Source organism: Podarcis raffonei, chromosome 14, assembly GCF_027172205.1.
Source record: "Podarcis raffonei isolate rPodRaf1 chromosome 14, rPodRaf1.pri, whole genome shotgun sequence".
Classification (NCBI taxonomy): Eukaryota; Metazoa; Chordata; class Lepidosauria; order Squamata; family Lacertidae; genus Podarcis; species Podarcis raffonei.
In genome coordinates this window covers 15,796,827-15,820,305 of record NC_070615.1, presented here as the reverse complement: position 1 = coordinate 15,820,305, position 23,479 = coordinate 15,796,827, and the positions used below count along the sequence as shown (strand labels likewise).

The 23,479-nt window shown below is 44.1% G+C and overlaps 1 protein-coding gene across 2 annotated transcripts in view; it reads right to left on the bottom strand.

Moving 5' to 3' along the window:
* ADAMTSL3 (ADAMTS like 3) overlaps window positions 1-23,479 on the bottom strand; it is a 274,771-nt gene that overhangs the window by 29,068 nt on the left and 222,224 nt on the right. For both annotated transcript variants that reach the window (XR_008327567.1, XM_053365546.1), the window contains exons 19-22: window positions 22,957-23,110; window positions 12,328-13,411; window positions 10,770-10,897; window positions 8,897-9,025 (exon numbers count right to left, since the gene is read on the bottom strand). Coding sequence is in view for 1 of the 2 variants with exons in the window: in XM_053365546.1 (XP_053221521.1) it covers window positions 8,897-9,025; window positions 10,770-10,897; window positions 12,328-13,411; window positions 22,957-23,110 (1,495 nt within the window). In the remaining variant the exon portion in view is untranslated. The remainder of the gene's footprint in view (window positions 1-8,896; window positions 9,026-10,769; window positions 10,898-12,327; window positions 13,412-22,956; window positions 23,111-23,479) is intronic.

Sequence of the window (23,479 nt, the reverse complement as noted above, 5' to 3'; positions counted from 1 at the left end):
TGTACATTACTAGGCTTGCATTGCAAAATTCAGTGAAATGGAAATCTCCCCCCACCCAAAAAACCCCCACCCCAATGTGGAAATCTGGAGAGCCAAACTTAAGACTGGATAAACTAAGAAACTGGGAGAATAAAAAACTGGCAGATTCACTCACTCCTAGTCATGAAGCTCAAATCTGGTGAATCTTGAGCCAGTCACTGCCTCTTAGTCTAACTTACCTCACATAGCTGTGAGGATCAAATTAGAAGGGGAGGGGGGAGAACTCTGCACATCCCCGTGAACTCATTTGAGGAAAACTGGGATAGAAATAGCTGTGCAGAGCTGAATAAGATGCCCTCAGAGACCCTTCCCCTTCCATTGTTGTGGCTGCTTGTTCTCTTGACCTCTTTCCTTTTGGGCCAATCTGCATGCCAGAGGAGAGACCTCTGAACAAGACTGCAGCGTTCGTATGGAGCCCCCGGTCGTCTCACGGACTATTGACCCATACACCACTTATCCGCTGCCACCAACCAGGTCCTCGCCGGTAAAATCACTTCAGCCTCAGTCAGGTTCTCAATTAGTAAAGAAGAGTGTATTTTATTTCAGGCACAAACAAAACTTTTATTGCATTCCAAACATTGTTGCTCTTTACTTTCTTAGTCTTATTTTCTTCTCTCTCTATCTCTTCTACCTCCCCTCACTCAAGAACCCACTGCCCTAACTGTCTCTCTGTTACCAACTGCCTACCAACTGCCTTTCCCAACCAGCCAACCCACTAAAACCAACCAACTGCCCACCAACAACTCCCAAAAACAACTAACTCAAACCTCGGGCTAAGCCCTTTTATACACAGGTAGGCTCCGCCTCCGGCTTTCCTATTGGTCTATATTTTTAACCCTATCTCTCTCCCCTGTTCAAACGTTTTCTATACGAATGGGCAAATGCCACAAAGACATTCTGACAACTAGCCCGGAATAAAACAAAAAAAGCCAGCCAGGATAGTTTTTCCTTGTGTGGTTGGCAACTGCACACTCAGTACTGAGATTTAATGGTTTTCCTTACCCCCACAATCTTGACAGCAGGGTTCATAATAGATAAAACCCTGACCCTGGACAGAGAAGAATGGGGGCAACCAGCCAAGTGCCCTACTTTGAAGCAAATTTAATTTGTATTGTTAATGCAGATATCATTTGCTAATAAATATCAAAGTGCGTAACGACATTTCTCAGTTCTAAACATTCCTACTTGAAGTTTCCTTTGTTTTCATTACATGTCGACTGATAGACTGCAATCCCGCACAGGTCTACTCATACGTAAGCCCCAACGATTTCATCAGGACTTACTAACTCGTAAGTGTGTGCAGAACTGGAGTCTCAAAGCTCTACCTAGAAAAAAGATTTTCTACCTCAAAAATGCAAAAAGAAAAAAAAGCACAGAGGCTGCATGTAGACAGAAACCTACCTTTATTTCCTTCAAAAACGTGCATTGCAGGGAGCCTATAAAAGGAATGGTGTTTGAAAACAAATTTCCTCCAAGCGTAAAAGCACAGTAAAATATTACACACTGAACATTTTAAGGCTTACTAATTATTCTTAAAGCTTTGACTTCACTTACCCCCCTGAAAAAAACCAACTGTAGATGTTTGTAGGGTTTTATATAATGTTTTATACTTTCCCCATCCAGGAGCAACTTCAAGCCAAGTCAGAACCAGTGGTATCAACAGAGAGAATATTATTTTGTAAAAGCCTACATTTGGTTCTTAATTGCACTTATTTTTTGGAAGCCTGACCTGATATTCTTCTCATGGAAATATCTTGCTCATACTAAATAGAAGAAGGTAGTATATACAGAAGGTCCCGAAAGTAAACAAGTTGGTTTCTGTGGGAAGGAATCTTTGCGGATTATGGTCTAAAATCAGGAGAAGCAGAAGTGAAATCTGGGGAACCTTCATGAAATGTCAGTGTTTGAGAACTCTAAAGTATGTTTAGAGGAGTTATGTGCACAATTGAATATTAATGTATTTCCCCCTTTTTTGACCAGTAGGTGGCATACCATACATTATAATATAATATATTATAATGCATTATAATATAATATAATTCCAATTTTCTATGCTAAGAACATAAGAAATGGCTGTTGGATCAGGCCAATGTAGGGTTGCCATATGTCCGGAATTAAAAAAAAGCTCAAAAATATATTTTTTTGCATTGAGATTTCAGAAAGAAAGAAAGAAAGAAAGAAAGAAAGAAAGAAAGCAAGCAAGCAAGCAAGCTCAACAGGGCAAAACTAATAAAAGCTCAACCAATAACCAATAACAACTATCTATCATGTTACTTCCTACTTGCATTTTCTCTAAACTAAAAAGTTCCAAATGCTGTAACCTTTCTTCATGGCGGAGTTACTCCACCCCCTTTATCATTTTGACGCCCCTTTTCTGAACCTTTTCCAATTCTACAATATCCTTTTTGAGGTGAAGAAACCAAAACAATTATTTCAATTTAAAGCTTCTCACTCTAGCTTTCTAGTTTCACTCTCTATTTCAGAGTTTAGATTTTCCCACACCTCCAATTCTAACAGCAATTGTAAAAAAAGAAAAGACAAGAAAACTCATGGATTTTTTAAATCACACACCCACACCCACACACCGAGAGAGCGAGAGAGCGAGAGAGAGAGAGAGAGAGAGAGAGACAGAGACTAAAAAGCATTTGGATTCAGTGATAGAACGAGAGATCTCTTAATATTTATTTTGAGTGTCATTGAAGAATGTTTACTGGTTATTTTATCTGTTATGGCCACAGGTCACTTAAAGATTGCTTATTATAATTAGTAGCAAAGCCTTTATAAGGGAATTTTTTCATTCCAATGCATTAATAATAATAATAATAATATTTTTAAAAAAAAATTCTGAGGAAAAACCCCACATTAAGTGGAACATTTTGGGGCATGAATGGCTTTGTAAGGAATTATTTAGTTGATCATGGGTGGGTTTATGAGATGGAAGGTTGCAGCTGATTCCCAGACAGTAAGGGTACACCTATTTCTTCAAAACAAAGCATTCATTTGAAATTAGTAATCTTAGCAAATGAACAGCAGGGGGTGTTGTTGTGAAAGTCCGCCGTTCCTCCCATGTCCAGTTCAATAGACGATGTGGGGAGAGATAATTAAACCAAACATCTATAGCTGATGTGTGGCAAGTTCTCCTCATCACCACTTGGCAGAATGATATGAGCTGTGATCAAAGGTCCGCCTGACTATATGGATGCTCAGAGAGTGGGGTGGGGGGCAAAGGAAGGCATGCTGAAGGCGGCATGGCAAGCACCAGGGGGACACTGTGTGGGGGGGCAGGCATGACCTCCTCTCCCACACATTAAATGTGAGCATCTGAACATGCCTACAGAGCACCAAGATGTTAACCACAGCTCCACATTACTGGAAGCTATGGTTACCAGGTTTGGAACAAATCAGGATCTTAAAACCACGGGTTGAAGTTAGACCAACTTCTGGCTTGTTCCAAACTTAGTAGAGAGCCAGTGTGGTGTAGTGGTTAAGAGCGGTAGATTCGTAATCTGGGGAACCGGGTTCGCATCTCCGCTCCTCCACATGCAGCTGCTGGGTGACCTTGGGCCAGTCACACTTCTCTGAAGTCTCTCAGCCCCACTCACCTCACAGAGTGTTTGTTGTGGGGGAGGAAGGGAAAGGAGAATGTTAGCCGCTTTGAGACTCCTTCGGGTAGTGATAAAGCGGGATATCAAATCCAAACCCTTCTAGTACAGTGGTACCTCGGGTTACATACGCTTCAGGTTACAGACTCTGCTAACCCAGAAATAGTACCTCGGGTTAAGAACTTTGCTTCAGGATGAGAACAGAAATTGCGCAGCAGCAGCAGGAGGCCCCATTAGCTAAAGTGGTACCTCAAGTTAAGAACAGCTTCAGGTTAAGAACAGACCTCCGGAATGAATTAAATACGTAACCAGAGGTACCACTGTAACTGCAGTTGGGACTTAATGGTAATTGTGGTTAACTGAATATTTCTGGAATTAGTCGCCAAATGCTGGGAAGGCAAGTTGTTAAATGGGCTGGCATAAGGTTTGATTCTGCCTTGCTCATTAATTAGTTTTTATCTTGTTCAGTGATCAGAACACACTCTGTGTTGTCCACAGCTCTTGGATGTTACCAGTATAAGCAAGCTTTAACAACTAGGTTGTTGTAATGATAATCCTATGTAAACCACTCTGAGCTCCTTGGAGAAAGGGCAGAGCACAATTGTAATAAATAAATGACACAAGTGGTCTCTACAGTAAACACTGTGCACATGCCAAGCAAATGCTTAATTGCTGATGGGAGTGGGGAACCTCTGCCAGTGCAAGAATCACAGCTTGTGTATTAAAAATGAACAGCGCCCAAATCTGTTGGGAAAACAGTCTTTCCAGCAATTCTCCCGCCCCTTGTTTGCTTTCAGCAGTAATTCTTCAGTTGCCACAATTTATTTCATACACTGAGGAATCTCCCTTCAAAGTGGCCAAAAGAGGCGTGATTAGAGCTGACTTAACAATTATTTTAAAGGCACAAAACATTTAGGGAGCTTGTGAATTGGGAGCGTTGTTAAATTTGGGTGTGCAAGCTGTGCTGCTGGACCACAACTCCTAACAACCCTTTAGCGACATGGCCCATGGTAGCAGGACAAAAGCCATGTGGCGTGGCCTTTCCTGCTACCATTTCCCCCTGCCCCAGTGTTTCCAAAAATATCCCATATTGGAATAATCTGGGTCTATGGGAATATTCTGGGTGATGCATGAAATTACAGTCATTTCTGGTCAAAAGAGAAAGCTGCTTTTCTCTTAATAGATTAATCTGGATCATAGCTGTCAAGCGTCCCTTATTTGGAGGGGCAGTCCCTTATCCCAGCGCCGTGTCCCGCTGCTGTCCCTTATTGATGATGTCCCTTAAATTTCCCGGGTTTCAAAGGAAGCAGCTCCTCTCCCTCCCTCCCTGCCAGCCAGGGAGGAGGGAGGCTCCAACTGTGTTGCTTGGCTGCCCAGCCCGCCCCCCTCCGGCCTCCTCTCACCAGCCTCGGCCCCCGGGAGCCCCTCCCCGCCGGGACTGGCAGGAGCCTCGGGCCCTTCCGCCACCATCCTCCTCGCGGCCGCCGAACTGAGCGTCTCTGCCTGGGGCCTCCCCTCTGCCCGTCACCGCCGCTCCCGCTAGGCCGTACTGCGGCTGTGCCGCCAAAGGACCCGAATGAGATGGGCAGCCTGGCATGGTCTATGAATTGATGAGGAGCCTTGAGAGGAGAGCGAGGGCAACCATAGAGAAAGCAGTTCAGAGAGAGGAGGAAGAGGAGGAGGCGGAGGGGCGGGCAGGTGTTCCAAGGGCTACAAGGGAAGGACCGCAAGCGCTTCTCCCATAGATTTGTAGTGGTAGACTAGCATAGATGGTCTGATCTGCGGGTTTACTTCGGGCGCTATTCCCCCCCCTTCCTCCCGCCCGACCTGATGGAATTGAGAGCTGCAGATGGAGCACGAGAGAAAAGATACAGAACTGCAGCAGCATCTTCGTAGCTTGGACTTTGTTTTGCGCGAAAAGTAGTTGCTGCTTGTAGTTATTTAATTGCAGTGTTTCATCGGCTGGTGTCTTGAGCAGCAACCTCTGGAAACGAAAGGCTAAAAAGCGGCGCTGCTCTCCCAAATTATCTGGTCACTTTTAACTGGTTAACTAAAATCCCTTATTTTGGCTGCTGGCCCCTTATTTTCAAGGCTGTTGGTCCCTTATTTTAAAATCTGTAAGTTGACAGCTATGATCTGGATTTTACTTCCCCAGATGTCAGAACTGAAATTAAACAAAAACTTTGTAAATAAAAAAAGAAAGGGAAGCAGAATGAGGGGCAGCGCCAGTCAGTTTTCATATAATGAAGCCCTCAAATAGCATAGCTATTAAAAACATTCTCAAGCAGAAAGCCCTTTGTGCCAAAGGCAAAATGATACTAAGAAGGCTAAGACCGAGAACACTAACAATATTTTAACACTGGCTGTGTCACTTAAGGCAGCTGAATGTGAGGTGCAGGTTGCTCCTGTAGAAATGGTTGCCAAACTAGAGCTGGAAAACATGACTTCACCACAGCAATACCCTTGGTACGGACGGGGAACAACCGAGCTGCATGTCCCAATATCCGTCGGTCTGGCGCCACTATTTTTAAAAGCTATTTGTAGAACTATTTGCATCCATATATTTCTATCGTTATTTTTGGTCTTCTAGATGTAGACTTTCCCTCCCTCCCCTCTCCCCCTTTTTTCTGGTAGCAGTGCAAGGAAAAATGTGTGTGTGTGTCCCGCCAAAGTAATGGAAATGGAAATGGCACTGCCGACTCGTTTTAACAATTTGTTTTCAATCGTTCGGAGCTCTGATCCTTTCCAAGTATATGAGTAAGAACTGGGTTTGTACGTACACTTGCTGACTTTGATTAAGCACGACGCACAGCGCTGGCCTATCCCAACAGTTGGCAACTAGACATTTTCTGTGTGCTTGTGTGATGTTTGAGGATGAGGGGAGACAGGCCAAGTCCTTTGCTCAGGTCCCCAGGGCTCCATCTAGGTTCCAAGGCCTACCCCTACTATGCCTCCATCACTTCCTGGTTGCCCTGGTAACAGAGGCAGCCTTTGGCAATCTCCTGTTTGGAGGATGGGGTGGGAATCAAGGAAGTCCTGCCTGGTTAACGGCCGGCTCACTTAGGCCCCATGTATCAATGGCTGCTAAACCTGATGCATATGTTCTACCTCCACTGTCAGAGGCAGTAAGTTTCTGAATAATGACAGGAGGGGAGAGTGTTATTGCGCCTAGGTCCTGCTTGCAGTATCTGGTTGATCACTGGGGGTCTGGCTGGTCACTGTAAGAACAGGATGCTCAGTGATACAGACCAGATTGGCTTCCTCATCCATATACAGTGGTACCTCAGGTTACATATGCTTCAGGTTACATACACTTCAGGTTACAGACTCTGCTAACGCAGAAGTATTACCTCAGGTTAAGAACTTTGCTTCAGGATGAGAAAACAAATCGTGCTCTGGCGGCGCTGGGGCAGCAGGAGGCCCCATTAGCTAAAGTGGTGCTTCAGGTTAAGAACAGTTTCAGGTTAAGAATGGACCTCCGGAACGAATTAAGTTCTTAACCCGAGGTACCACTGTACCCTCCTACATTTCCCCCATGAAAATAGGGGCATCCTATTCCATCATCACCATCACCATCATATTATTATTATTATTATTCCCAGAATTCCTCATCCTATTTGTGGGTGGTGAAATTGGGGGTGGGTGAGTATTCTCCTGAATGTTTGGGATGGGGGGGGGAATGGTAATTTTGTTTCAATCTGGATGGTGACAAAAAAAGAACCTCAGAAAATTCATCAGAAAACTCGCTGGGAAAGTTGCTGGCTCATGTAACATCCAGAATGGGACTTACAAAGGTCAAATAACCAAGGTCCATGGTCCAAGGAGTATCTTTAAAAACTGGGCATGTGGTGGGGGCACGAATCTTCAGGATGTCTCCCTCTTTCCCATGACTTTACCTTCTGCGCAACCAGCGGCACTTTATGCAACAAGTCTGGAAAACCGGAAAGCTCCAGAAAGTCGGTCAATCCATCTGAACCGCTTTCAACACAAGAACAGAAGAATGGCTGCTTTCTGGCTGCTAACTGCTCCAACTGACTGGGCTTTCAGCTTTCAAGAAACTCACCTGGCCTCCTAGGAAACAAAACATTTCCCAGGATTCCACAGCTGGTTGTGAGGTCAGAGCCTGGCCAAGGACTGGAGCCAATGGATTCTGGGCTCCAGGAACACTCTCTCTGCCAGGCCCAGGGCACCTGGGCAACTTCAGGCAGCTGCCAAGCGTCTAGCCCACCCCTGCATTGACCCCCAAGCAGAAGGCTCAGGCAGCTGGATCTAGGCTCCGAGTTTGCCCAAATCCTTCCAACTTTGCACCCCCTCTGGAGAATCGAAGGAAATAAGGCAGGCCATGACTGTGGTCCAATTTCTGGCACCTCCTTTAAACCAAGCTGCTTGCCCAGGAGTTGGTTGGCTAGTGGTCCATCATTTGGTCATGGTGTATCATATGTTCCAGTGGGTTGAATGTTCTTTTGAAGTTTTTTTGTCCCCCCCCCCTTCATTATATAGTGGTACCTCGGGTTACAGACGCTTCAGGTTACAGACGCTTCAGGTTACAGACTCCACTAACCCAGAAATAGTACCTCGGGTTAAGAACTTTGCTTCAGGATGAGAAGAGAAATCACACTTATTTGTGGGTGCGGCTTATAGTCGGGCCAATACGGTAATAAGCCTAATACTTTTTGTCTCCTGACTGGAGCTGCATCTTGTTGGCCACAAACCGCAGGCATATTCTGCAACCGGGAGTCCTTGCAGAACTCTCGAGATGGGTATAACAATGAGCAGTATCCATTATTGCAGTTCATTGCCATCTGGACAAAGCAGAGCCTCAAAAAGCATGAATGGGGTGGGGGACACACACTGAGCAGACAGAGGAGGATAGCTGGGAAGCTGAGTTCCTGAGAAACAAAACAGCTGGCTGTGAAGCCAATACTTTTAAGATCTTCTGCAGCTCTAGGGGCTGTTAAACAACGTGGTTAGCCACAGATTGTCTTATGGAAACAAGTTTGTGTGCGTGTGAGTCTGAGAGAGACACAAGAGAGAGATTTTAGTGAATGGGATTGGAAAGGAACAGGGTGCATAAGGGCGACATGCCTAATAAAAATACATGCTCCACGATTAATGTTCTGTTGCTTTTTACTAGTAACATATTTCCCCTTTTCTTTAAAATACTCTCCAAGACTTCAGATGAACTTTTCAGCACAGCATTATGGGGAGGGAAAGGTGGTGGTGGTAGTAGTTTTGGTGCTTATTTTCCTCCTTACCTTTTACTGGACATTGCAGTGTAACGCTCGCTCCTGTTCTTGCCAGAATTGTACCTCCAACAGTTGCAGAAAAGTTCCGAAGCTCAAAATTTGTGATGTTTGTTACAGAAAACAGTATGGTGGGAGCCTCTGCAAAGGACAGAATAGGGTGAGGGGAGCGAGAAGAAACAATCATTAACTAGTCTGAGAATTCGGACTCTTAAGTCACACTCAGGTGTGACCAAGAAACAATGTAATAAGGGAGGGGCTATGCAGATGGGAGCTCTACACTGGTGGGAGTTGGGGACGTGGGTGGCAAAGGGACGTGGGTGGCACTGTGGCCTAAACCACAGAGTCTAAGGCTTGCTGATCGGAAGGTCAGCAGCTCGAATCGCCGCAACGGGGTGAGCTCCCATTGTTCGGTCCCAGCTCCTGCCCACCTAGCAGTTCGAAAGCACGGCAAGTGAAAGTAGATAAACACCTTCCAGCGGGAAGGTAAACGGTGTTTCCATGCGCTGCTCTGGTTTTGCCAGAAGCGGCTTAGTCATGGTGGCCACATGACCACCATGTCTCTGTAGACAAACGCCGGCTCCCTTGACCTATAGAGCGAGATGAGCGTGAAACCCCAGAGTCATCCGCAACTGGACCTAACAGTCAGGGGTACCTTTACCTTTACCTTTATGCAGATGGGAGCTCTACACTGGTGGGAGTTGCCCATGTCTTACTTTGCTCTTCCTCATTACTACCATTTCTTCATTACCCCTTACCTGTTAGTTCCCATCAGTTACCTCTCTCAGCAGCCGTGTTTACCTATCCAAGTAAATTCCACTTACCTGTTCTGGCCCCTGTGAGCTAGTTTTTAAATCATTCAATTTATGTATCATTTCACACGGCCAGAGGAGTTCCAAAACAATTAACAGGGACAATAACATGCAAATATACTGTTGAAACACATTAAAATAAAAGAAATATATGGAAAGTTTAAAAATGTTTTTATATATTCTATTTTTTTTAAAAAGATATTTATTAAAATTTTCCATTGTAATACATTAAAAAATCAAAAAAGAAGAAACAAAAAAGTTTAAAAACACATAGAATTCACAATCCTTATTTTCAATAACATATTTCCCTGACTTCCCCACACCTCCCCCTCTTGTATTCCAATTCAAATTGTTGGTTCAACAAGTTCTTGTCCCTAATTTTTAACCTTTTTATATTTTATATTTAGTTCATTTTGAAAAACCAATTTTGCCTTGTAAACATCAATGATTATACATCAGTGCTTATTCTTAAAACCTTTTTCTAAAGTCGGCCTAAATTCCCTTCCACGATTTCCTCAATTCTCATACAAATAACAAAACAAAGTAAAAGCAAAACAGATTATAATTATACACCCTTTGGATTCCCAAACTCCACCCCCCCCTTTCCCGGTTCCAAGCCCCAACAAGCGTCCATCAGTCAATCTACTATCAGCCTGGAGACCTCTAAATATTCTAAATGCTTTGAAATGTTTTGAGTTGGATTTTAAAATGTTTTGAAACACTTTAAGCATGTTTTGTTTCGTTTTAAATTGAATTGTTTTTAACCTTCTGATGTTTGTCACCTAGGGCTTTGTTGGAAGGAAGGGCAGGATATATATGGCATACATCCACCCAAATCACCAACAACATAAAAAATGCCCATATAAATCACCAAAAATCAATGACCCAAAAACATCAGACCATTAGTTCTGTTCAAATGTCCAAGAGAATAAAAACATCTTCACCCGGCCTTTTGCATGAAATAAAAACAAATAAACAAATAAATACATGCTGTTTGGGAGGGGAAACAGAAAAAGAAATGGAACAATTGTTCATGGTAAAGAAAGTGGGAAAGCAATTAAATTAAATGCTACCTGAATAAAACAGAGTAGAAGATTCTGTGTCAGAACCAAAGTCATTCTCCACCATGCAGTGATACACACCCATTTCTTTCCTGGTGGGGTTCAAAATTTGGATTTTCCCACTGTCTTCCAAAACAACTCTGCAGAAGGTTTAAGGAATAAACAAGACTTAACTAGAGACGAGCAAAATTCATTTCGTTCAACACTGGCCTGCTTTGCATTTCACACTAAGCCAAACTCCCAGGTCATTCTGCTGCTGCACCAAGGTGTATCCTATAGTTTATATCTGGCTCATGGTTTGCCTAGGTCATTAGTAGAGGCATCAGAGAATTCCAACAAACACTCATATTGCTGAGGTTCACTTATTTCTCCAGGCATTAAAATGGAAATCAATCCAGTTGTGGTTGTTTTCTGCAACCAATATGAAATTGATCACGGGGTGGGATAATGTAATGACAACGTAACTTACGTTGTTAGTTGCATGTAAGTTATGTAATTTTGCTGCAGCGGACACTGAGATGAGCGACATAGTTTTGGGTGGAAGATGAACTGCAGCAGAACAGAAACAGTGCTGGATGAAATAAAGGGACGGCAGAATGGAAAAAGATGCCTCTACATCCTTAAGTCATCGGAGAACAACAGCGGGGCAAGTCTGCATTGTGGGCTTCCCATAGGCATCTAGTTGCCTACTGTGGGAAACAGGATGCTGAGCTAGATAGGCCTTTGGCATGATGCAGAAAGTATGAGACAGACTAGTATCAAGCCATGGGCCGTGGGTGGTGCTGTGGGTTAAACCACAGAGCCTAGAACTTGCCAATCAGAAGGTCGGCGGTTCGAATCCCCGCGACAGGGTGAGCTCCCATTGCTCAGTCCCTGCTCCTGCCAACCTAGCAGTTCGAAAGCACCTCAAAGTGCAAGTAGATAAATAGGTACCGCTCCGGCGGGAAGGTAAACGGCGTTTCCATGCGCTGCTCTGGTTTGCCAGAAGTGGCTTAGTCATGCTGGCCACATGACCCGGAAGCTGTACGCCGGCTCCCTCGGCCAATAAAGCGAGATGAGCGCTGCAACCCCAGAGTCGGTCATGACTGGACCTAACAGTCAGGGGTCCCTTTACCTTTACTAGTATCAAGCCAATTCTATAGCATCAAGCTCAAGGAGAACACATGTGTTGCTTTCTGTGTGTATCCTGTTCCCCTACAGTTAAATCTTCCTGGGCTTCACTTTTCTAACTCTACATCGGCCAAAAAGCACCAACTAGGTTGGCATTTCTTCACAATTCTGAGGTTCATGAATATCATACTCTGTTGAGTAAACAATAGGTCAAATTAATCTCCCATTCCCACTATCTTTAGCCATGTGCCATTAACAGGGCTGGGTTTGCAGTGGCCTCTAATTTTGAAAATGTCGATGGCTACCTTCTTAACAGACTTTGATGCCCCAAATGAATGCTAATGCAGTAAAATGAGTAAGGAGGAGGGATTTTCACAGCTGATTCCTTTTTTATACTGTAATTATTTGACAGTGATATCACATGAAAAAACCACAAAAGCATGGATTCCCTTTTACTTACTTCTCAAAGGACTTTAACTCCATTCCATCTTTCGTCCATGTATACGTAGGGTTGCTAACACCAACAGTTTCACAAAGCAAATGTATAACGCGGGTGTCCTTTGTCAAAAAGACCGTACTCCCAATATGTACGGTTTCCGTTCTGTTCCAAAGAATCTTGTCCCCTTCTTTGCGCCTCACAATAACTGGAGCTTTTTGGCTCATCGTCGATGCATTGCCTTGGGGTTTGGTGCTGAGATTATCAGGCACGTCTGCAGATTTGCCAGGTTTCCTGGAAGGCGGCTTTTTGCCTTGAGGCTCCTTCTGTATATCAGAAGCAGAATGCGGTGGTTTGGACAACTCGGCAATCAGCTGGTAGACGAGCTGGGAAGCCAGTTCATCATTGACTTCTCCAGCTTCGACAAGGTGACTCAAATTCTTTATCAGCTCCTCGAAATGTACAGTATCCATACTGTAGGCACCGGGGAGAACCACTGCCTCCAGCCGCTTATTTTTGAATTCACGAGAGTCACGTTCTTCCGCTGAATTTCTCGTGTGAGTTTCCAGGTGCCGCAGGAAAGGCTGGTCGTTCACCTGCCCATCGCCCAGATACTGCTCGCTCTTCTGGCTCCACAGTTGCCACATCTGACTCATTTTGTGCCACTTCGCTCCAAAGCTGTTGGCCTCGTTGCGCTCTGTGCTGCTACTCTCACCGGTGTGCTTACCAAAAGCGGGCGGTTCTATCAGCTTGTTGTCTGTGCCGATGAGCTTAAGAACAAATGTCTCCTGTGCTGAGCCTGCAATACACTTGTACACCCCGATATCCAAAGCCTCAAGACTGTTGACCTTGAGGGATCCCGATTTAGTGACGCCAAGTCGCTTAGAGATCTGGAGGTGTTGCCCGTCTTTCTCCCATTGGATAAGCGACTTTTGGAACCTCCGGACGGGGCACTTAATGACAACAGATGTTTTCGGAAGCAGGTAAGCTCGGCTTCCGATGGTAAAATTTATGCGCTTCTCTTGCCTCGTTTGTATGTAGACTCTGTGGATGCTGAGGATCTGTGGTCCAAGGGAAGCATATTTCCCAAAAAGTTTAGGTTTCATCTCTGAAATGATAAAGTCATAGTGGGGGTGGGTCGAGGTGGGGCAACACATTTGACCACTTTCTTTCCCATCAATGTTTGTTTCATTTCTGCAAACCTCATTTACCCAGAAGTGCTTCCAGTCATTGTTTGTTTCAACAGAATATTGAACTTGGTAGATCGATATCCTAATCCCAGCATACTTACCGTATTTTCCCGTGTATAAGATGAGGTTTCCCCCCCAATTCTTAAAGTTTAACATTGGGGGTAGTCTCAGGTTAAGAACGGACCTCCAGAATGAATTAAGTACTTAACCCGAGGTACCACTGTATACAAATAAATACCATACATGCTGCCATACATGCTCTGGCTGTTGCAGCTCCTCACAAGGGAGGGGCGCACTGAGGGGCCTCCAGAGTCTGCCTGCCCCTCCCACTCAGCTGCCCTACAGCTGGGGGGGGGGGCAGTGCAGAGCCTGCATGTTCCCAAGGGGCAGAGTGCAGTTCGCTCCCCTGGATGTTTGAGAGTGGAGCAGAAAAAAATCAATTTGACTTCTGCAGTTCCCGGCTGTCGGGGACACACTCTTGTTCACGCTCTCCCTCATGCTCAGCTGCCCGGCTCTGCCGCCACTCCAGTTGGGTGAGTGGATTGAAGTCATCTCCCCCCCTCCATGCCTTGCCCAGCAGAGAAACTGCACACCTTGTGCCCCTCCTGGGCAATGGCGCACTGCCCACCCACGACTCCCGAGCTTCCCCCGATCTTCTGCTCCTTTCCCCCTTCGTTTTGACAGATCGGGGGAGGCAGTGAACCATATGTTTCCACCCATCACCCGTCCCTAGAAAAACGTGAGGGGTGGGAAGATAGTTCTTCTAGCTGTAGGGCGTCTGAGTGGGAGGGGGCAGCCAGACAATGGAGGCCCTGCTATGTGCCCCTCCCCGCCCTGCAAGGAGCTCAGTGATGGCGCCCAGGGCGGGCTGACAGGAGCAGCTTGCCTCGCTGTTTGATGTTTAAAATATTTATTTCTTAATTTTGGGCTCAAAAAATAGGGGTCGCCTTATACACGGGGGCGTCTTATAATGAAAAAATACGGTACTTAGAATCAAGTCTCACTAATTTCCGTGGGACTTACTTCTAAGTGAGAATTGCACTATAAGATTCAAATATCAGTTCACATCTGGACTATCTGAAGATCTTAGTATTTTCATCTGTGATTTGGGTAAAAAACAGTAACATGTGTAGAAAGCTAGCTTTCTTCATACAGGGAGTTTTAAAACAGCAGCAGCAGCATGGAAGCACATTAGGAAACACTGTGCCCCCACATGCCTTCTGAACTGAGAATTTCCCCTTTCCCCTCTATTTCATAAAGCCGTTGGTATGTTCTGTGACATCAGTAGCTATTAAATACTTGCCTTCATCTCAGACCTATTTGCATGCTCAGCAACTAACACAACTCAGACCAAGTTTTCCATGTTTAACAGACTTGGAAATAAAGGACCAAATATGAACATGGGCATGCAGTGATGAGTAATAACCAGCACAGTTACCTGCCAGAAATGAAAGTGGGGGACAATTCAGAATGTGGGAAGCTAGGGATGAAAATGAGCACTCTAACAGAGAGGGAAGCAAGGGGTCAAAGCATGCAAAGGTAGGCAAAGCAATCTGGGAAAGTAAACTGGGAATCACTTTCCCTCATCCACTCATCTGCTATATACTTTTATTTCCACATTTCCACATGCATTCCCACTACTGACTGGGAATCTCTCTAGTGAATTAATGTCTTGGCTGGTCAGTTATGGCCAATGAGGACAACAGCTGATTTAAGACCTGTGTATTTATCAAGCCGCAGTCAGCTGTTTCATTTCTGCACAAGAAATAAATTGCCTCGGGTTCTGAGTTTATTGAAAGAAGTGCACTTTATCATAATAACGATGCAGTTCAAAATATTTGTCTCGATGGAAATGCTCCAGCATTTAAGTTGTCCCCATTTCCAAAAGTCCAGAATGCATGGAGAGCAAGTGTGACTTAAAAATTAAAACATGTTTTAGCTGTCCTGGGCTTACTCCAAACTATTCCAACCAAGTATCAATGCGATACATAGCTATGAATATGCATGAAAGCATCTAAATGGCAAAGCTGCTCGGTCATTCTCCTCCCACCCTTCATTCCTTTATTTTGAAGAAAGACTGGGCTGGATTTCTTCTCTTTGGCAAAGCAGGGCCATGTCAGTCAGTAGGCCTACTGCATTTGCACAGGTGGCTTGTATGAGAGAAAGAAAAACACATTCCATTTGGGAAGCAGAAGGACAGGTATTAGGTCTATATTCTGGGTTGGCAGGTGCGTTGTAACGCCCCATAAAACAACCACTTCTCAACATCTTTGGAAGAGGCTATGCTTTGCTCCTCGCTGCCATCAGAGGTGCGGTTGGCACTGATGTGGAACACAGAAAATCTCAGTTGTAACTCCAAAGTTGTGGAACGAGGTAGCTTGACACCAGATAATTAGTTTTGTCCAGCTCTCCCTGCAGAACTTCCAAGGCCTTTTCTCCATCAGAGTGTATTTTTTCTCTTTTTTTCAGTTATATTTCATTAAATTTTAAAAAAATTCATCTATAGATTCCAATACACAATATTTTTTCTTTCGTTTTGTCAACTCCCCACCCTGTTTTCCCGGGTGTTTTTTTAATTGCTCCCCCTTGCTACAGCCTATCTTCTCTGCCTTAAAACCACAATACCTCTAATTTCTTCTGTGGCTCATAGTTTAAATTCTGCTCACAAACTCATCATACTATAATACTTCTGTAAATAGTCCGAAAAAGCCTTCCATTCTTCCACAAAACAATCACCATTAAGTTCTCTTATTTTAGCTGTTAACTTTGCCAAATCCACAAAGCGCATTTTTTTCCTTTAAAGTGGAGGAGGCGCAGCAACTGCACTCTGTATAGGGATGGGCAAACAGATCGATTCAGGTTCCACATTTTCTAATCTTAAATTTAGTTCTCCAGATTCGCACATCAGTTTGCGATTATTATTTTTTTAAAAAAAGATGTCCTTGTGAAAATTCACCAGCATTTTAGCGCAGATTTCCCCTAATATACGTATCTTTGTAAAGCAGTTCCCCCCCTAATATAACACATTTTTGTATTTTACTTTTGTTAATGCATAATATCTCCTCTATCCTAGTGTATGCCTCATTGTATATATTACTTGGCTGGATAAGTGCATTGCCAAGATTTGGAGAAGTGTAAATTCTGAGGAATAGCTGTGTTTCTGTTTTCGTGTATGGTTTGCGAATTGGGTGTGCTGGCCTTTAAATTTGAACTGAATCCATTTCTCCCCCTTTCCCTAACTGTAGATCAAGACCAGGCACTTGGGACCTTTTTAAAAAAAATGCTCCTAATATAACTTGTGGGACGTGGGTGGCGCTGTGGGTTAAACCACAGAACCTAGGACTTGCCGATCAGAAGGTCGGCGGTTCGAATCCCCATGACGGTGTTGTTCAGTCCCAGCTCCTGCCAACCTAGCAGTTCAAAAGCATGTCAAAAGCATGTCAAAGTGCAAGTAGATAAATAGGTACTGCTCCGGCAGGAAGGTAAACGGCGTTTCCGTGCGCTGCTCTGGTTCGCCAGAAGCGGCTTAGTCATGCCGGCCACACCCTTGGCCAATAAAGCGAGATGAGCGCCGCAACCCCAGAGTCGGCCACAACTGGACCTAATGGTCAGGGGTCCCTTTACCCTTTACCTTTAATATTGTTCCCTCTGGCTCATCATTATTTACTTGCAGCACCTGTCTAGGGTTTCAGACAAGGTTCTCTCCAAGCCCTACCTGGAGACGCCAGGGATCAAACCTGGGACTTCCTGCATGCCAGGCAGATGCTCTTCCACTGAGCTATGGCCTTTTCTTTCCCCTAGAGGTCTTTGTGTCCACTAAGCTACAGGCATTTTGACAGGCTGTTAAGACTGTTTTACTCCACCAGGCCTTTGGCCTCGATTGGTTGGTTGTCCGTTCCTTCATGGGTTTTTTAAAAACAACACATGACTGAGCGATTTCCATCTGGTTTTGCTCGTTCCTATTCTATTTTATTGTTTCAGTGCTGTCCTTTTACCTGTTTTTTACTTTGTGAGCCGCTCTGAAAGCTGACAGTCGGGAAAAATATAAAAATATATGCAAATCAATAGGCAAATCACTGGGGTTTTGCAGAGGAATGAATTAATACAGTACAATGGCATGTAGCAATGATGTCATGGGACAGATCCTTGGCACACCAAATCAGGAACTCTGCTGAATTTTACAGAGCTATAACTCAGGACGGGTCTGACTAGGTAAGCAACTCAAGTGGTTTTTAAGACTGGTTTTAAAAGACATTGTTATTTTTATTTAAATACCCCAGCCATTGGCCAAAGAGCTCAAGGTGCAATTTGTCCTTCATCCTTACAGACAGGTAGGTTAGGCTAAGGAACAGCAACTTGTCCAAAGTCATCCAATATGTTTTCTGGCTGAGCGAGCATCGTAAAAAAAGATTTTCTCTGTGCCATCTGCACTATGACATTTAAAGCAGTATAGTACCACTTGAAACAGCTGTGGCTGCACCCCAAAGAATTCCGAGGACTGTAGTTTGTTAAGGGTGCTGAAAATTGTTAGGAGACCCCTCTTCCCCCGCGCAGAGTTACAATTCTCAGAGTGGTTTAACAACCAATCCCTCTTCCCTCTGGAAATTGTAGCACCAGGCTGCATCCGTTGGTTCACTGCCCACTAGCACAAGGACGAGTTAGCTTTAATATTCCACCCCTGGGGAATCCAACACAGCACAGCAAGCTCTAGCAGGATATCGTAGTGCAGACTGAGCAATCTGTTGTGCAACAAAGTCACCAGCAGTGTGCTTATGCATTGTTTTGCACAACAATTGTTTCGTTGGTGAAACATCTTTTCAGGGATGCAAGCATACAGTTAAGTGGTTTTAACTTAGCACTCCATTGGATACAACCTCATTCAATGCCTGCTGTATTGTTTTTCGTTTTGTTGAAAATTTTAAATTGCTTTAATTGACTGTTTTATCATGTTTGTTGGACACTTTGGGCTCCAGTAGGAGGAAACTTGGGATACAAGCATCATGAATGGATGGATGGATGAATAATAGACAGCCAGACAGTCAGATATTGCATTTATATTCCACCTTTTATCTAAGGATCTCAAGATGGTATACATGGTTCTCCTCCACACTCAATCCCCACAGCAACCCTGTGAGGTAGGTTAAGCTGAAAGGCAGGGTCTGGCCAAAGACCAGCCAGTGAGTTTCATGGCCAAGTGGGGATTTGAACTCTGGCCTTCTAGGCCCTAGTCTGACACTCTAACCACTACACCACACTGTCTCTCTATTCACCGCCTAATTCCAGAGCTGAGCCACACAACCAGCAGAGTCATGCAGTCTACCTCTTACTGGTGAGATGACACAGTCCAACAAGAGCTTGCCCACATGATTCTGCTGGTTATGCAGCATGGTTCTGAGATAGAGCTGAACTTAAACCCTTGCCATAAGCAGCTCAAGAAACTGAATTAAGATAATGTTTTCCCAAAGCTTCCTTCTTTGAACAAGACATGTTTCGAACCACCCTCATTTCTGTTTCCCCATATTACTTCCCTTCTTTCAATAGAAGGAACTAACCATGTTTCTTTAGCATTATTCTCCACCAAGCAATGTGCAGGCTGGACACACTGCCACGCAAATATCCACAATTAATTAAATTCAGAGAGATATGCAGCTCGAAAATATTTTATTAAATGCCGCGCCAAGGACATTCCTTCAAGTCCATGGAGCTTTATTTAAAGTGGTGTTTTGTACCTCAGGATCTTGGCATGTTAACTGGCAATGAAGTCCAAGAAAAGAAGTTTCATATTATGTACGAACCAATAATTACGCTAGCTCCTATTTTGTTTGGTGCCTTGTTTTTAATGCGGAGTTACGGCATGTAGCCAAGCAGCCACAGAAGGCAATTAAACGCAAGAGGATGCCTGCATTGGGGCCCCACACCTGATCCAAAGAAACTGTCTTCAACCTGTCTCTTAATTCAGGTCTCCAGGCAGCGAGTACCGAAGCAGCTGCACAAGGCCTCTGAACCGTGATTGGTTCAGAGAAAACCCTCCCCCCTCCCCATATACTGTAAGGGGCTCTGAGAGGCTATGTAGTTAAACCCTCTGCTTAACTTCTGTGGGTTGAAGCCAACGTAGCGCTAAGTTAAAGTCACTTAGCAGCCTGCTTGTTTTGCTGGCAAGATGTTTTGCGCCGGAGGAGTATTGTTGCACAAGAGCAGGTTGCTGGTTGCACAATATTACCATGTGCAACGAGTTTCTGCTGGCACAGCTAGTGCATTAGGTTCCTCTGTTGCACAACATTAAAATTCACCTGTCCGCTGGTGCAAGAGGCCTTGCATTTGCGGACAGAGAATGTTGGACAGAGCCCTGTAATTTTATTCCTGCCCACCCCACCATTGCAATTTTCACCAATCAAACATGTCAGCCCACGCCAAAGCAAACTACGCCACAAGCAGAGAGCAGATTGCTGTAAAATGCTTCATGTTTTTGTGTGTATGCATAATTTATTTTTAAGAACACATCTAAAATGTAAAGTGTGCATGCATTGTGCAGGTACACTCTTCATAATAATACAAGAGTCCTATTGCACCACACCTGGGGTGACAATCTATTTCCAACAGTGGTCAGTGAGGATGCTGCTGAGAAGCCTATAAGCAGGGTGTGTAGGCGAGAGCCCTCCCTCATGGCTGTTTTATTCCCAGTAACTGAAATTATTCTGAATAAGGAGGGTCTATTGAGCCATCACAACCTTGATGGCAGAAACTGAGGAGGAATTAAAGAACCTTTTAATGAGGGTAAAAGAGGAGAGCGCAAAATATAGTCTGAAGCTCAACATCAAAAAAACGAAGATCATGGCCTCTGGGCCCATCACCTCCTGGCAAATAGAAGGGGAAGAAATGGAGGCAGTGAGAGATTTTACTTTCTTGGGCTCCATGATCACTGCAGATGGTGACAGCAGTTACAAAATTAAAAGACGCCTGCTTCTTGGGAGGAAAGCAATGACAAATCTAGACAGCATCTTAAAAAGCAGAGACATCACTTTGCCAACAAAGGTCCGTATAGTTAAAGCTATGGTTTTCCCAGTAGTGATGTATGGAAGTGAGAGCTGGACCATCAAGAAGGCTGATTGCCGAAGAATTGATGCTTTTGAATTATGGTGCTGGAGGAGACTCTTGAGAGTCCCATGGACTGCAAGAAGATCAAACCTCTCCATTCTTAAGGAAATCAGCCCTGAGGGCTCACTGGAAGGACAGATCCTGAAGCTGAGGCTCCAATACTTTGGGCCACCTCATGAGAAGAGAAGACTCCTTGGAAAAGACCCTGATGTTGGGGACAAGGAGAAGGGGACGACAGAGGACGAGATGGTTGGACAGTGTTCTCGAAGCTACCAGCATGAGTTTGACCAAACTGCGGGAGGCAGTGGAAGACAGGAGTGCCTGGCGTACTCTAGACCATGGGGTCACGAATAATTGAGCCATCATAGCTAGCAGCTGCTATGACTTTCTCTATGCTTTCTTTACAGCTCTTCAAGCAGGTGGCCTCCACCACATCCTGCAGCACTGAGTTCCATCATTGAATGATGGCATTGTGTGAAATGCCACTTCCTTTCACCTCAATTGGCTGCAGCTCCCTGCTGACTTCATACTTGGTGCCAAAGTACTTTTGAAACTACGGGAGCTCTCAAAAGGAGATGATGATATGGCATGGAGGAGATGGGGGAGTAAAAAACAAAAACCCCTCCTGATTTGGCCTGGATCCCGGAGCTTGTGTACAATACAGTTTTTGCCAAGTTCTCTCTAATATTAAGTCACTGACATTAAAGCCCCCTCACCTCCTTTTAAAGCACGAAAGGAATACATGGATTTAGTTTGGGGAATTATACATATACATATGCAAGGTAATGACACTTAAGGATTTTTTTCGCAAGCAGACACAGTGGCTGCAATTCTAAATGTGCTTATGCTGGCAGAGCCCCTCTGACCTCAGCAGGGCTCTGCGGCTGCCAGAGCAAGCACATTCAAGACTGTAGCCGGGATCTGTTTGCACAAAAGACCAGTCAGATGCCTAATTTGTTATTATTTTACATGTACACTTACCACCCTTGCAGGCGCTTTCAAAAGCAACCGTACAAAGCAAAGTGCAGACACCCTTTTCAAGACTTCTGGCAAACAGGGAAAGAAAGAAAGAAAGAAAGAAAGAAAGAAAGAAAGAAAGAAAGAAAGAAAGGCATCTTCTGTCTCCTATGCACACTGGAACACTGCTAAGGCTGCAATCCTATGCACACTTAATTGGGAATGCAGGACTCAGGTCTGGGCAAATATATATAATATTGGGCTACTCAGTAGAACAGCAGCCAAGTTCTGCTGAGCCAGGCTTGGAAAATAACTTCAGGGGCTCGTAAAAGCCTCCAAATTCTACTCAAGCGCAGATCTGAACTGGAGAACAATTACTAGCTAGCCCATCTCCAAAAACTTTTCTGAGTCCCCACCGCCTGCCACCCAAAACAGGAGCGTTACTAAGCCCTTGAAAGACATGACACAAATTTGTACAAAATTTGCATGTGCGAATTTATGTGCATAAATGCAAATTTAGGCTGTCTTTCAGAGAGCAAAATAAAAAAAAAAGTTAACACAGATATCAAATTGACTGAAGTCTGCTGCTACTGCATGATTGCAGCCAAATATTGTCAAATGCTGACTCACTGCAACTGCATACGGAAGATCAAATATGGAAACGATATTTATGTGTGCAGACAATTTGGACTCCACCTAGGTATAGATGTGTTGCTGTCTGTGGACCTGTAAGTCAGCAAAAGCCTTCTAGGAAATAATTTATAATGAGATAAAAAAAATGTTTAAAATAACTTTTGTTAAAAAACTAGAGGCTTTTTCATTAGGTATAATAGGGGAAGAGACCCCGAAAGGAAAAAAGGTCCTATTTATGTATGCGACAACAGCAGCAAGAATGTTATATATGCCCAGGGTTGGAAGGAAGAAAGAACCCCAACAAAAGAAGAATGGATATTGAAGCTGATGGACTATGCAGAAGTGGCAAAATTGACTGGGAAGATTAGACATCAAGAAGACAAAAAAATTAGAAATGAATGGATTAATTTTATAGAATATATGAAGGAGCATTGCAAACATTTAAAAACATTAGCAGGATTGGATTAGCACATGTAATATAATTTGATAAAAGGTATTGAAAAAGGAGATTTTATAGATTGGATAAAAGTATTTAGCAGCAGAAAAGAAAGGAAATAATATAGGGAAAGGGTGGGGGGAAGTCCGGTGGTTGAAGGAACCCCTATAAAGATAGTTAAATTATTATGGACGAATGCAATTAATATTGTCTGCAAAAAACTTTTTAAAAAATATATATAGATGTGTTGCTGTTTGTAAAGCATAGCCTACACACAGTATGGTAACAATAATAAATCAGGGCTCTTTTCTCCCAAGCAACCTGGAAAAATGTGTCACTTACTGTTGCAGGCACTCATGTGACATGGTCTTGACAGTGGGGGCACCGGGAGGTCGCCACACATAGATCTGTTTAATGCAACATGCTGGCCTTTGGCTGTGAGTTTCTGGCAGGTAGCCTTCCTCCTTTGCGTCCCGACACCACAGCTTACAGAGCACTGCAAAAGAAATGAAGCAATTGACCTGTCCCACATGTGCCAACCTGACATAAGGCTGTGCACACTCAAGATTTTATTCTAGAATCAATGGAGACCGAGTTCTTTTCTTCGGCCTAGTCCACAACACAATCCAGACCTACTGCATATTTCTTGCTCCTGGAAAGCACAAGAAACGGTTGACAAACGGTTTTCATTCTGAAAAGTAAAGCGCGCTGCGGATTGATTCTGCCTTACTCTACAGTGTGTTCATTCAAAAACAGGTGGCAGGCGGTCCCAGCAATGAAAGGCATGTGTATGTGTGTCTGTACCATTACATTGTGAGGGGGCATATACCAAGACAGCAAGAGGAGGGTTTTCAAATGTGTAACC